Genomic DNA, 16443 nt, shown 5'->3' on the forward strand with positions numbered 1-16443 from the left:
TATCACACCAAGCAAGTAGCACTAGTGTCGATGTCACAGGGTATAGTCTATTTTTAGTTTTTCTCCTTAGCTTTTCTGCGCTGTTTGACGTCGAAATAAAGTAACTCTGACATGATGGACACCAATAACATTTGGCCAAGAAGACCTATGCATACCAAGTGATCGAATGACGGGCACATCTCGATTTCGAAAGTTGATGTCAGTGCTCCTTTAAGAGTGGCACTACTGCAGCGGTTTCGGTACACTGCAAAAGAGTATGGGGAGCAATTAAGCAAAGCGAAACACAAAGATAAAGAGTCCGGCCGTCAGTACGCTGCTCAAGTTGCCAGTTATTTGTACCACTGGCTCGAATTGAGCCACACATAGAGAAGCTATTCTGGCTGAAGAGAATTATTGATATGCGAGATTTTCATGAAATGCTGTTAGAAGTCTTCTCAAGGAGAGAAAGTTCCGGACGCTAAGTGATATGCGTGAGAACGGTGACTGCTTCATGGAAGCAAAGACCCTCCGTAATTTCTTCTAAATGTGTGGCGCAAACAAGCTGAAGCATTGGAGTTTGAAAAAATGTCGGTAACAGCGAGGAAGACAGGAAAACCCTCACGTTTGAGTTTCCTGCGTGAAAAGATGGGACATCATGCAGCTGAACGCTGTTCACGCACAAAAGTATGTTTCTCAGTTCTGGCCACAGTGGTGGCTAGAGTTTTCCACCGGCTCAAGCAACAGATGTGAAACATGTTGCGGGGGGGGGGGGGGGAGGGGGTAGCACGAAACGAGAGGAAATCTGCAACAAATACGGATCACGTTGTTTTAGAAGATGGGCGAAAGATTTTTATTTTGAAGACTACAGTCAGCCGAAGTAATTTTTGTCGCAAATTAAAAATATGCCTGTTGTGGAAGGCTTCATAAATAAACGCCCAGTGACAGTACTGTGAGACACTGGCTACTACACCGTTGTACTGCAACTGGCATTATTGCTGATGTAAAGGTTAACCGAAAAATATCAGCTACTACTGTTCCTTGACCAGGCAATAGACTACTTAGCAGAAGCGGTAGTATGTCTTAATGCCCAATTTTCAAGCGAGAAGTTTGTGCACACTGTATGCGTGACCCACTTTACGATGTTCTGCTTGGAAACATCGCAGGTCCGTTGTCACTGGACACTACAGCCGTAATGATTAACAAGACAGTCAGATGTTTTGTAATAGATAGATAGATAGATAGATAGATAGATAGATAGATAGATAGATAGATAGATAGATAGATAGATAGATAGATAGATAGATAGATAGATAGATAGATAGATAGATAGATAGATAGATAGATAGATTTAATGATCAACGCATTTAAAACAGCCTGACAAAACTCACTGCAGGCGATGTGCATCTTATCTACTCTGACAAGCAGGATCTCGATAAAGCGCAGCAAAGTGTAGCGCACAATTAGCACACCAACATTGCAAAACTTCTTTAAACGATTTCACTCATGCTGGGGACAGCCCTAGCTATACGTTTACCTCAAACGTAGGCGTCATGAACGCTTCAGTAAACAAAGCAGAGGAAACCCTGAGATTGGGGCTCTCTGGGTGTCCCCGCTCACAATTGCTTTCACTGTAGTTCAGATGTCATATGTATGTGACGCTATTGTGACTGGGAGACGTGGCCTGGCTCATACGCCACGTTTATTCTTTTATGACTTCTTCTTCGTCGGCTTCTCCTAGCCAATCCTGCATACCTTCTTACATTGCAGGATTCCCCCTCCCACCGAAATAACGGGAGTGTTTCAAGCAATAAAACATAAAGAAGCAGAGGCTGCAAAAGTTTACAGTGTGAAAGCACGCATTTTTCTATATACACATAAAGTGTCCCTCAACTCGCAGAAAAGTGTTGAGAGAGGGCAATTCGGTCCTTTGCATAAAAGTTATGGTGGACGAGGCTGGCTGGTATGTTCAGGACAGCATAAACGTGCCCTGAAAAAGGAAACTGCTATTGAGACAACTGGCATTTTTGTGACGAACGAACTATGTTGGAAGGCATGGGATGACTGAGAGCTCGGATTTCGAAGGTGTGGTATTCTTCGTCGCGAGACGTACACATGCCTTGCGTGCCGTTTCTGTGTCAAATCAAATCAAATCAGAATTCATTTTCATATTTCGAAAAAAGAAAAGATAGGAGCTGTCACAAAAAGCTACTACAATGAGTACCTTGGCGAGGCGACAGCCCCTCTCAGTAGGACAGCAGCAGGCAATGAGTAAGACAAATAAAGTTGAAAATATTGTAAGATACAAAAATTTTTTTGATATATATTAGCGGAAAACTGTAAAAACATTTGTATAAAAATGAAAAAAAAGACCCAAGCGTGAAACTTTTGACTAGGTCAAAAAAGTATTAAAAACAACATAGTAAAGTGACCCATCGCGAACCTTCAAGGGATGTGTAAAATAAGGGTTTAAATACTATGAATATTATTTCGACTTATTCACATATGTATATATCATAAAGGTATTTTGTTGGTAACATTTCAACATAGACGCCAATCGTTCTCTGCACCTCATTTAGCAGTAATGGTAGCTGTTAACGGACCATCTGCTTCGCACAGTTTGTGCGACATCTTGCTTCTTGCCACTTCTATGGGTTTCAGGTGTTGTATGTTATTATACTTGTTCTAAGGTTAGGTAAGTTTTGTAAGGCACTACCTTGGTTTGTTGGGAATTGTTTTAAGTAACGATATATTTCACATTCAAATAGTGGTGGAACTCGAACAATACGTATTTTGGCAAACAACTCAGCTGTCTGTGACAAATAGGGTATCTTGCACGTTTGTACAATAATTCGTTTTTGTAAGAGAAATAGTTTCGTGATATTCGCATGCGTTGTTGTACCCCACAAAAGTGCAGCATAGTTGGGAATAGAAGAGAAAAGTGAGTTCTAGAGTAGTGGATATACTGCAACCGGTAACGTTGCACTGCTTCGCTGCAAAAGTCCTATAGTACAAGAAAGTTTTTTAACCAGGAAATCAAGGTGTTCACCCCATGACATTGTTGCAGAAAAATACGTGCCTTATATTTTAAATGAATTAACGTATTCAACTGATGCATCATTATAATAGGCGGATATGTGAGATGTTATTTAGAACGAGGCTGGGACATCAAGGCTTTCGTTTTCGCAACATTTCACCTCGAGTGATTATCTAGAGACTATTGCTGAATGAACTGAAGAGTGGCATTGGCACGATCCACTAACCTACAAGCGGAAAAACTAGCGAATAAAATGCTTGTATCATCAGCGTGGATGGCATGTTTTACCGGGTTATCAATACTGGCAATGTCAATAATTCACAAAAGAAATAAAAACGGGTTTAGGATAGTGCCACGAGGTACTCCTAAATTAACCTTTCTTGTGGAAGAAACAGGACCATTAATTTCTACATACTGTGAGCTTTGTTTTAGGTACAATGGTGTTAAGGAATGAGCATTACCCCTTATACCATAGTGATATAGCTTCTGCAGAAGAATATGATGGCTAAGGCTACCAAACGCCTTTGTGAAATCTAATAAAACACCTAATACGAGGTTTAGATTTTAGAACTTTTCAAGAATATATAGTTTTTGTGCAAAGAAAGCACGTTCTGTTGATTCGTTTTCTTGGAAGCCATAATGGTTTCGAGTCTAAGTATTATTTTCGCTAAACCTTTAGAAAAGACTGGCAAAATGGAAATAGGATGGTAATTAGAAAAACTGTTTCGGTCACCTTTCTCATAATAAACAGTCACTTTCGGACATTGCATTTTGCGTTCAACTATCTGAAGACAATCGCACTCTGTTATCTTAATGAAAAAAGTCTTCACGTGTTGGAACACCAAGAATGACAAGGCCTTTGCAACAACACAAAATAAAGCATGCGCTCACTGAAACGCTGCCTGACCTGTTGCCACGAAGAGTTAGTCTCTCACCGCGCCTTGCTACTGCTCGTAAATCAACACTTATGCCGTCACTACCCTACACCACTCATGTTAGCGAATCACCATGGGCACTGTACTCCCCGTCTCCTCCTGCTTCCAGCGCGTGGATCTTCGGTCGCTCACAACGCCCACCAGATGTCTCACACGCTCACTAAGGTCAGAATAGTGCAGAAGAATTCGGAAGGTACTCGACCGAGCTCTCACTCTTTCATACAGAATCACGCATTAGGTGAGCTTAGCTGCTTAGTTGTGCAGACGGACCGACATTTTCAAGTAAAGTCTGACCAAATCACGCCTGTCGCGAAGTCACCGTCCAGTGTCCAGCCACCTGAGACTACAAACAACACAGGAGGCTCGAGAGCATCAACTCTCACACATTTGTGTGAACCGAAAGCGTTCATTAAGAATGGCGTTGCAATGACCTCCAAAGGTTTCGTCGTTAATTCTTCTGCACAAGTTTCATTGTCTCGTGAGAATGAGGACAACCCAACGACTACCAACTATTTACTGGTCACATAAACTTGCAAACAAAGTTAACCTCGTGTTACGAAACGAATACCACCTCGTCAGAACCCGCAACGTCAGCAGTGTTATCAATAACTTGAAGAGCTCCAGCATCTACAGCGATTAGGTAGATTAACTAAAATGAGATCACAAGCACAATTGTGGCTTCAGGATTGTCTACAGAAATGCATTCTGCACAAGCGATCAGTGATGCGTTTATACGTTCAAACCTACAGAGAGAAAGCTGTCAAAGAAGACAAAAGAGATGGAGGCCCCCATTTGTACTACACAAGAAAACAGGCATCGTCGCATCAGCCTCGGTTCTTGCGCACGCAAGGTAGACGCAAAGTGTCTGTTGCAGCCACGACACAGGCTTGAATGTCCAAGACATTCGACCTTCCAATGCTACAAGGACTTCCAACCTTGCGTGTTCTGCGCTAAACATCAAGCCGTGTCATCATCAGTGCAGATGTGCATGGCATGGTTATGCTACCCAAGGCGCAACAGCCAGCCTCGGTCACAAGAACTCTCCTAAATATCAATGGACGCCTGCCCTCTCTAAAAAAAATCTTTTGTGCGAGCTTACGGAGCTTTGTTGCGATACGGAACTACTTGTCATTTCCACAATTTGTACTTCTGAGACTGCTTTTTATGCATTGTTATTTGTAACTCGCACATTAATTTGAGGGTAGGGGGAACCCTGTGACGTAACGTATGAAGAAAAGAACGGTTAGGAGAAGTGAGAACGGAATAAAACACATGGCGTGTGAGCCAGGCCACATCTCCCAATCGATATTGGGTCATATATATATATCTGTCTGTTAGATCTCATTGATATTGTGTCAAAACACGGAAAAGCGAGCCCTTAGGTATACACTTCTTTCCCTTATTTCATTTAACGAGGGTCTCGTACTGGCAGACTTGGTGTCGTTAGGCTGCATACGAGGGACTATTATTCAGCTGCCCGCTCGTAATAAGTTCACGTGCTACGTGACACCAAACATGCGCATAAAAGAGTGGTTCACACTCGTCACTTGGCTTATAGATGGCGCTAACTGACGCTCCTACTTCTAAATTCACATATAAACCCCAAAAAAGTGGATGGAGGGAAGGCCGCTGTGGTTGCTCAGTGGTTAGAGCATCGAACACGTTATTCGAAGGTCGTAGGTTCGATTCCTGCTCACGGCTGGCTATTTTTTCATCCACTTTTCTTTCTTCTTATTTAAATTCTATTGGTTCTAATAACTTCCCCTGTACATTCCTTGGCATTACTGTCTGCTAAATCTTATTAATATTGTGTCAAAACACGGAAAAACGAGCCCTTAGGTATACACTTCTTTTCCTTTTTATATATATATATGTATATATATATATATATATATATATATTTATATATATATATATATATATATATATATATATATATAGAGAGAGACTTACAAAGAGGGGTCAGCTTAAATTGAGTATGACGCAGCGAACAGTGGAAAGGGAAATGGTAGGTGTAACATCATTAGACAGAAGAAAGCAGAGTGGATTAAGGAACACACCGAGAAACCCGCGTAAAGAATACCATAGTTGAAATCAAGAAGAGGAAATGGACATGGGCCGAGCATGTAGCACGTAGACATGATAACCGCTGGTAAAAAGAGTAACTAACTGGACTCCTAGAGAAGGAAAGCGGGTTATAGAGGGAGACAGAAGGTTAGGTGGCCAGATGAGATAAAAAAGTTTGTGGGTATAAATTGGCAGCAGGAGGCACAGGACCGATTTGACTGGTGGAACATGGGAGAGGCCTTTGTCCTGCAGTGAACGTAATCAAGCTGATGATGATGATATGACGATGAGATAATATATATATATATATATATATATATATATATATATATATATATATATATATATATATATATATATATATATATATATATATATAGCTACGTAAGGTAAGGTAAATTAAGTGGGGTATATGATGGGCACTGAGTCTGCTATCACAGTAGAAGCAACGTCGTCTTCCTTTTCTACCCGTGCTTCCCTTGTGTTTTCTGATAGTGACACTTCGTATCATTCCTCCTGTATCAGACGAAGCCCTTTGGGCGAGTCATTCTTGTATTCTTCATGTAAACGGCTTCAGGAGGGTGTCACAGAACGAGCGCTAAAAATGAGCGCGCCGCCAAATTCTTGAGACAACGGGCGGGAGAAACGCCGCGAGGTCAAAAGAAAAAAAAAGGAAAACAAGCATCCAGGGCTCCCCGGGCGCGCGACGCCTCTCCTCTCGGAAGCGGCGAAGCGATGAACCTCCTCGCCCCACAGCGGCGGCCGGGCAAGCGCTCGATTTTTCCAGAACGAAAGGGGCGCGGTCATACCGAGTTGAATCATCCTCCGGGGAGGGCATTCCAACCGTCTCACTCTCCCCTCAGCCTTCGCCGCGTATCGCGCCGACGAAATGACGAGAAATTTCTGGAAGGTGGCGCGGAAGGTATTTAATCGAGCGGCCGAGACGAGAAATCAGGAGGAGACGGAAGTGAGCGCCAGAGCGCGTAGGGATTCCGCCGTGTAGTCGGCGAAGTTTTTGGTCCGTAGGGACGAGGCCGGAGGTGAAGAAGATTTCCACCTGAGGGGTGACGACTCGAGCTACCGGCAAGAGTGTGTGTTACCGCTATCGAGCGAAGACGCGTGGCGACAGCTGCAAGTGTGAAGCCGACGTGTTCCGGCGAAGAAGTTTGAAGCTTGGAGAGTGGCCTATTGAAGACGGGAGTTTTCCTGGAAGAGAAACTCCAGCGAGGTTTCCTGGAAGAGAAACTTCGAGGGCTGCGGAACGACAACAACGCTGGACTTTGAGTGAGTGATTCTCGGAAGAGTATCATCTCGACTTTGGTTCCAAGAACTTTGGACTGAATAGGTTTTCTATCTCTTTAGTCTTTAAGTGTCTTGGTTGTTCAATGCATGCGACTGCATTGTAGTGCGTATTGTTGTCCGTGTCCGTTGTGTCAAGTGTGACTGATTGTATTGTGTAGTACGTTGATTGATTGGTTTGATTGGTGACATATTGTATGCAACTATTGTGGAGTGTGCATTTTTGTGTATTGTTTTCGATCTGCCATTATTGAGAATATAATTTGTTTGTTTATCAACTCTCGGCTCTGACTTGTTCTTTGGGCCACAGCCGGCGTCTGCTGGCGCGCCAATAAGGACCACTCCTAAATTGTCCACGCTTTCGTGGTGCAGTTCGGAGGGCCGATACTTCGGCTCTTAGAATTAGCCCGGCGATCGCCTCCCTAATTAACGGGACAGGTGTGACAGAGGGCAACAACTAGTGGTGACACGTGCAACTTCATAGTTGACCTCGCTGAAACGATGGAATATCAAGAACGGATCGGCGTGGTGTGCCAGTAGCTTTTGGCTCAAGCCACGTCTGCGTATTGTGGTCCACACCCACACTAGATCAGGGGGCATAGGTTACACGCCGGTGTTGACTGTCGTAGCGAGTTATGCAGGACTCTTGCGCTGCCAGTGTTCGTAAGCAGGCAAGTCGACGTGTCTCTTCCACACAACACAAAGTTTCCGCAATCGTTAATCGTCAGGGACGACAAAAGGAGAGATAGCGTCCAGCGTATATCAAGGTGAGCGAGTGTAGAGCAGATAGAAAGAGCTGAAGCCTGTCGTTTCGTGTTTCGCCGTGTTCGATGCGTTCGTGACGAATGGTAATACTTCATCAGAGTTTTTGTGGTCGGAGGCGACGTACATTGACATGTCGATAAACGTTCGGTTGGTGCGCTTGGTCAGGCCGTTAGCTTGTAGATGATACGCAGCTGACTGTCGGAACTTGGAGGCAACAAGCGAAGTATTGATTCCACAATATCAGCGGTAAATTATTGTCCACGGTCATTCATTATCACGCGAGGTGGCACGTGTCGGGGGATGACTGAATGCAACAGCAACTCCGAAACCTGGACTGCCATGGCGGAGAAAAAGGCAGCCATCTCGCAGTACCGCGTCAGGTAGTCGGCGCATACAATTATCCACCGACTGTCCTTTGAGTAGCGTAGAAATGGTCCCATCATATCAATGTCGGTCTTTCAAAAAGGGAACTGGGAGGCGTTAGGGGTTGCAGGTGACCGACTGGACCTGAGGTGGGCCGCTCGTATCTCTAACACTGCGAACAGCTGGTCACGTGGTTTTGAATAGCCTTGCTCATTTTTGTCCAATAGATCCGCCATTTCGTGCGACTAAGTGTTCGTGCGGTTCCTAGATGGCGAGAGGTGGGGTCATCATACGTGAGATGGTTGGAGGGACGCAGGAACAACTAGAAGAAAGTGGGCGCCCGTCGTGGACAAGTTTCTCTGGTAAAGAAGACTATTTCAGACGCAGAATCGGCCTTCGCTTATTAATTTTCTGGCTCCACGGAAGAGAGCTTTCAAGCTTGGTTCATTACGCTGCTCAGCGGTGAAAAACACGGCTTCGGGAAAACCAGACGAGAAAAAAGCAATAAGGTGGTCAAAATTATCGGCTTCACAATTTGTCGTCGGTAGCGGCATCCTGAAGAGGTAATCCGCATCAGCGTGCACATGGCCAGTCTCGTATGAAATGGTGAAGATATATTCTTGCGAACGAATGGCTCATTGTGCGAGGCGGCCGGATGGGTCACGAAGGTTGACCAGCAGACACAGGGAATGGTGATCTGTGGCGATCGTGAACGGGTGACCATATATGTATCAGCGAAACCACTGCACGGCAAAAACTTCCGCTAGGCATTGCTGTTCGCTGACTGTGTAGTTGCGTTCAGGCTTGACTAAAGAACGACTTGCGTACGCCACGACGTGTTCCTTTTTACCAGAACGCTGAACGACAACAGCGCCGATACCGATGCCACTTGCGTCTGTGTGAATTTCCATGCGTGACGAAGGATTGAAGTGCCGAAGTATTGGCTGCGAAGCTAATCAACACTTCATCTGGTGAAAAGCGGCATCACACTCGCAGGTCCCCTGAAACGGGCTGTTCTTGCGTAGAAGGGTCGTCAGGGGGTGAACGACATCCGCAATCCTGGGTACGAACTGGCGGAAATACGAGCAGAGCCCGATAAAACTACGCAGTTTTTTCACAGATTTAGGCTGCTCGAACGATTAAACGGCCGCTGTATTTTGTGGGTCAGGTCTAATGCCAGCTTTGTCGACGAGATGTCCCAACACCAATGGTTGTCACTCGCCAAAGTGGCACTTTTTGTATTCAATACACGGCCAGCTTTTTCAATGCAGTTGAGCACGAGGTCTAGGTGAGTGCTGTGCTCCTCAAACGTACGTCCAAAAATTCCGACATCATCAAACACATGCATTTGCGCCATGTTAAACTGTGCAACATAGAGTCCATAAATCTTTTGAATGTCACACAAGTTTTACATAATCCGAATGGCATAACGTTGTACTCGTAAATTCCGTCAGTCGTAACGAATGCCGTCTTTTCTTTGTCAGCTGCGTGCACCGAAATTTGCCAGTAACCTGACCTCAGGTCAACAGATGAAAAGTAAGGACGCGGAATGCAGGCAGTCTAGAGCGTCATCGATGCGCGGGAGTGGATAGACGTCTTTCTAGGTAACAGAATTCAACCGGCGGTAGTCAAGGCAAAATCTCCACGTACCATCCTTCTTCCTCACTAGCATGACGGGAGTAGCCCACGGACTTGCCAATTCCTATATTATTCCCTTTTTAGCATTTCTCGGACTTGCTCATTGATGATCTTGCGCTCCGATGGTGCCACTCGGTAAGGTTGCTGCCTAATGGTATGCGCCGACTCGGTGTGGATGTGATGACGTATCCGGGACGCTGGAATTAAGGGCCTTTGGCTGTTTTTAGAAAAATAGAACACTTTCTAGTGCTTAGACAGAATGTCGAGCAGTGTATGACGTTCGCTTTGGTCAATTGACTTGCTCACCATTTCTAGAAATGAGCCATCCTCTAAACATTGTGAGCCTAGAAGTTCATTTTGGCTTGTAGCATCAACAAGCGCAACCAGCGTCGTAGATGATTCGTGTCTGAATACTGCAAGTTTCATGCCACCTGGCAAATCTGCAGGCTCCATTGAACTGCTCATTTTCCACACACCTACCCGTCTATCAACGACTGACACTGTACAATGGGTAATGAAGATGTTCTTTTTCAGGCATGCAAAGGGAATCGGTTCGAGCATGACGTCAAACGTGCCGCAGTTGTTACTGGAACATGGCATGGGAACACACGCAGCAGAAAATGCAGGAACGAATTTGTCCACGGAAACGAAAAAGATGCATTCATCCGGACAGGAATTTTCCAAGAGCACCGTCGGCAAAGTACCGTGTATGAAAAGGTGCCCACTTCTGCAGTCTACAGTTGCCCCCACTCGCACAAGTTGATACCCAAGTTAACGTCATCTGGAGACCCCGGAATAACCGCAAACTCTGTGCAAAACACCTTGCCATAAAGCAAGATGTCCACAGTACAATATCCCACCGGACACAACGCGTCACCACCTGCACCACGAAATGTCACCCCATGGTTCACGCAAAATATCACTTTAGGTCCTAGCAGGTTCTTAAAATTTACATTCATCACTGAGACTGTCATGCCTGTATCCACAGGTGCCATAGTGGCCATTCAATTGACAACTACATAAACTTTGTAGTTCAACATAAACGCTGACTGGGATATATCTGTACATAGCGCCTGTGATCTCGCGGCCTTACCCCCATCGGCCGCACCCACTAGTTTTCCGGCGGCGGTGTCCGTGCGCGTCGCCATGGCGACGGCAATCGTGGAGCACGTGGAGATAGTGTTGACGTCAAACTTCGCTCAGAGGCAGGCGAGGGGTAGCGTGAGCCGGTAGGTGCGCGTGGTTTCCGTGACGTGGAGAGCGGATGGTCGAAAGGTTGGTGAGACCAAGACTGTTGCTGATACGGGAGGTGGCCACAAAAACGTGCTATGTGACCCGGGACGCCTCAGTTGTAGCACACCGGAATTGGTCGAGGGGCACGTTGCTGCTCGGAGTAACGACTCCTCTCGGAAGGCACGGGATAGTGGTGCCACCTTTCAGGGGCACCGTAGACAGACTATATTGAATAAACAGGCGGACGAAAACTTCATTCAAAATTTGGAGGTGGTTGACGTGGGAATCCAGCCTGCCATGTGCCTTGATATTCATAAGCGTCTGCAGCGTTGATCGGTGCTTGCCATGGTGGAAGAAAAACAGGAGTTCGCACAGGTTCTGCTTCGCTTGCGGTACGCATCTTGAAAATCACTGGGGTGAAGATAGGTCTGCTGACATCCAAGAAGCGTATTTCCGCCAGATCGTACCTAGGATTGCGGATATCGGTCAAAGCAAGGTCGTTAGGTGACAATGTTTCAACACTAGCCTCAGTGGGGACGTTGGACAGGCGGCCGAATTTTGGAGAAATTCGTCGCATCTTGAGAGATTCAAAGGTACGACAGTGCTTCATCACGTTAAACACGGAGTTCAGGCACTATTTTCTAATTAAGAAATTGTACACGTGTTCGGCAATAGGCTTGAGAACGTGTCCAACCTTGTCTTCTTTAGACATCTTTGCATTCACAATCTTGCACAACTTAGATTTCTTCATTGTACGTCATGCATGTTTCTCCTGGAAGCTGCGTCCCCTGAGACAATGTCTGCTCCGCGCGTTTTTTCTTTGCTTCAGAATCCCCGAAGCACTTCTGCACTTCATCAACAAAACGTTCCCAAGTCGTGAACATGTCCTCGTGGTTCTCGTACCACATTGGGGTGGTGTCAGTTAACGAGAATACAACATGATTGAGCTGTTCGAGTCCCAGCTATTGCTTTTGCTCACCCACTTGTAGTTCTTCAGCCACACGTCAACGTCTTCTCCTGAGGTCCCGCCGAAGTTTGGTGGCATTTTTTAGTACAGCATGGAACCCATAGAAGTTGAGCTCGAAGCGTTGGTTGGCTGCTATTCAGCCATTACGATCGTTGAAGGTGGGATTCCTGTGAGGTGGCGGCTGCGACGAAGTCCTGGTAGCAAAGCTTCCGTCTTTGTGTTCGTCCTACCCAGCAACTTCTACCAAATCGTTACGGAAAATAAGGTAACTTAAGGGGGGGGGGGGTTTAATGGGCTTTGAGTTCACGATAACTGTAAAAGCAACGTCGTTTGCCTGCTCCACACGTGCTTCCCTTCTTTTTCCTCGTGGTGACACTTCATATATATATATATATATATATATATATATATATATATATATATAAATATATATATATATATATATAAGTATATATATATATATGTGTGTGTGTGTGTGGAAAGTAAGTGTATTTTCAGGCGACACATTGTTATTCAAATTTAATACAAACAATAATGCCAAGGAGAATATAGGGGAGGACATTAGACCGAATCATAAGGTAAATTGGAAGAAAGAAAAGTAGGTGAAAAGATAACTTGCCACGGGAAGGAATCAAACCTGCCACCTTCGAATAACGCGTTCGATGCTCTACCACAGAGCTACCACGGCGCTATCTTTCCAGCCACTTTATTAAGTACACATGTGAATTAAAACGTGGGAGTGTGCCCCGCCATGGTGGTCCTGTGGCTAAGGTACTCGGCAGCTGACCCGCAGGTCGCGGGATCAAATCCCGGCTGCGGCGGCTGCATTTTTGTTGTAGGCGGAAATGTTTTATGCCCGTGTGCTCAGATTTGGGTGCACGTTAAGGAACCCCAGGTGGTCGCAATTTCCGGAGCTCCCCACTACGGCGTCTCTCATAATCATATGCTGGTTTTGGGACGTTAAACCCCACATATATATAAACGTGGGAGGGTGAGTCAGTGCCATCTGTAGCCATGGCGGCGAGTGTGGCACACTCTTTATGAGCTTGTGTGGCGTCACGTAGTACGTGAACTTATTAGGAGCTAGCAGCTGACCAATAGTTCTCGTATACAACCTAAGGCATCAAAACTGCCAGTACGAGACCGTCGTTATTGATTAAGGGAAAATAATTGTATACTTAGGGGCTCATTTTTCTGTGTTTTGACACAATACTAATGAAATCTAACAGATAATAATGCCAAGGAGGGTATAGGGAAGGTTAAGAGACCGAATCATGAGGTAAATGTGAAAAAAGAAAAGTGAGTGAAAAGATAACTTGCACACACACACACACTCACTCACACACACACACACACACACACACACACACACACACACACACACACACACACACATATATATATATATATATATATATATATATATATATATATATATATATATATATATTGATGTGCTGTTTTTTGTTTTTTCCTTTCATGTACTAGTAATGTATCATCACCAATCATTCACTTATCTCACTTTCATTTAGTCCTATAGTATACAGTATTGCCTGAAACAAAGAATCATAATAATGCACGTATTCACAGTTTGGTTCTTGCCGGCAAATTCGGTCTCATAAGGGCGCATTCGCACTTTGCTTCATCAAGAACGTAAGCGGCGAAACTCTCCGAAAACAAGCTTGTTCCGCCGCCCAAGCAGCCGGAAAACCATTTTTGCGCCGCGTGGCCGATTTTTGCCACGCGGCGCAAAACCGATTTTTGCGCCGCGTGGCCGCAGCGCAAAAATCGTTCTGAAACGGATTTTCGCGCGACGCCAGAGCGGATTGTGTTTCCACTTCACGGATTTGGCTGCGCTACGCTCAACGACGTGATCTAACCAGCTGGTCGCAGATTCAACATGGCGCCAAAGACGTTGGCGGTGGCTCGCACCGGCTTAAATAGCTAACTACCCGTTATGCACGACGATTCCTAATGACCTCAAAGAGAATGCATTCATCGAAAGCGTCGATTGAATTACGATGGCTGAGAACTCTGGAATCAGACGGTGCAGCAGCAGCGAGTCGGCATGCCCCAATGTTCCCACTTTTGTATGCAGCTGGTTGAATCTTCCACCGCCGCTGCCGGTGCGTTCGCTCGTACGGTGTCTGCTGGTTATCTTCCAAAAACGTTTTAAAAGGTGCGAGTTGTTTTTTTGCAGTACTTTGACCAGAATTCAGGACATCAACAACCGGAATTCGGTACATTGTTTAGTTCTCAGAACGAAGGCGAAATGGAATTACTTCTGAAGGTAGCGACGACCGCAGCGACAAGATGGGGCAGGACGAATGTCGAAACCTTCGACTCGCGCGATCGTGGTTGTTTGGTCAGTCAGGCGCTTCGTTTTCACCTTCATTTCTACAGTGTGAATGTTCCCTAAAGCAATAGTAACACTACGTTGCGTTGTTTACAGTGTCATACCTCTCGTAGTGCGTCCAGATAGATTCCACCGGCTAGCGCATACAGGTTGATGGCCTTGCTGATGTTGCCTTCCATCACTTCGGCACGTACCGCCCGCTGGACCTGTTCCTCGGCCTTCCGCATCAAGGCCTCCAGCTCAGCCATCTTGCTTGCTTGCTTACATCCTTGTTCCTATATGTCTTGGCTCGTACCCACTGTGGGGAATGGGCATATAAACTGTCAAGTTTTGTGATGGGGAATTTTTTAAAACTTTGATCAAGAGAATAATTATTCAGTCATCACCACGCTTACAGTCTTCTTCATTAAGAGCGTATGCTTGCGTCACTACTACAATGCGCCAAGTATAATTGTGATGATCCCAATAAACATTGAATACGGGGATTTGAATGGCAATACAATATTGTGATTTCAAGCGTAGACAACGGTTTCATTAAAATGAATCTCGAAAAATTGTACTTCAGCAACAAGCGTCATGTGCGATTGGGAAGGGATGCGAGTGAATTTATTTATTACACATAACAACGACAAAACAAATAAAATTGGCAGATCGCACGCACAGTGGGAATCGATGATGTGCGAAGTGCGAATGAGAAAGGTTCATATGTGACTTTAAAATCAGCACAATATTATAGGGCAGACATGAAATCTCCCGTACAATACTTTCATATCATGACAATCATGTTTGCGTCTTGATTTTGTGTTCGTCGACTATGCACGTCACGTAATTACAAATTTGGCAAATGTGAACCCAGCGAAACAGCCGTGACCACGCTGATGAGCATAGCATGAAATCATATTTCTCATGACACACACACATCCTCATCATGTTTGCGCGTGTTATTTACCTTTGTCGTTCATTCACGGCATGTAACAGCACATTTGGTATATGTGAAGCTAGCGAAACAATCGGGAATGCGCTATGAGCGTAGCAAGTAGTCATGTTTTCCATGACACATATCTCATGATTATCATGTTTGCACCAGTCATTTACCTTCGCCATCCATTCACTTTTCGTAATACTGCATTTGGTATGTGAAGCTAGCGAAACGATCGCGAGTGCACCATAATCGTGGTGTGTAGTCATGCTTTACATGACCTGCATGTCATAATTTTCACATCAAGGTTTAGCTTCGCCATTCATTCAAGTTCCGTAATACCGAATTTGGTATATGTGAAGCTAGCGAAAGGACCGCGAGTGCACCACAAGCGCGGTGTGTAGTGAAGGTTTATACGACCTGCATGTCATAATTTTCACGTCAGGATTTGTCACTTATGTTCACCATGCAGTCATGTTAAGACATATCACTATCGAAACAGCGAGGAGAGCTAAATATCGTAAGCGTTGAGACAGACAGACAGACAGACAGACAGACAGACAGACAGACAGACAGACAGACAGACAGACAGACAGACAGACAGACAGACAGACAGACAGACAGACAGACAGACAGATAGACGCACAGACATACATACAGACAGACAGACAGACAGACAGACAGACAGACAGACAGACAGATAGATAGATAGATAGATAGATAGATAGATAGATAGATAGATAGATAGATAGATAGATAGATAGATAGATAGATAGATAGATAGATAGATAGATAGATAGAGTAAAAGTCACCAGAGTTCTCGATGAAATGCTTCGCATATATTATGCTTAAGTATGGGGCCTTTCTATACATCGTTTTGATCAGCCG

The 16443-nt window shown here is 44.9% G+C and overlaps 1 protein-coding gene across 1 annotated transcript in view; it reads right to left on the reverse strand.

Annotated features, from left to right (window-relative positions):
* LOC119167811 (vacuolar protein sorting-associated protein 4B-like) overlaps positions 1 to 14899 on the reverse strand; it is a 103621-nt gene extending 88722 nt beyond the window's left edge. The window contains exon 1 of the mRNA XM_075882343.1: positions 14741 to 14899. Coding sequence (XP_075738458.1) covers positions 14741 to 14884 — 144 coding nt within the window. The 5' untranslated portion in view covers positions 14885 to 14899. The remainder of the gene's footprint in view (positions 1 to 14740) is intronic.
* Between the last annotated feature and the right edge of the window lie 1544 nt (positions 14900 to 16443).

The sequence above is a fragment of the Rhipicephalus microplus genome, unplaced genomic scaffold, assembly GCF_043290135.1.
Source record: "Rhipicephalus microplus isolate Deutch F79 unplaced genomic scaffold, USDA_Rmic scaffold_12, whole genome shotgun sequence".
NCBI classification, from domain to species: domain Eukaryota; kingdom Metazoa; phylum Arthropoda; class Arachnida; order Ixodida; family Ixodidae; genus Rhipicephalus; species Rhipicephalus microplus.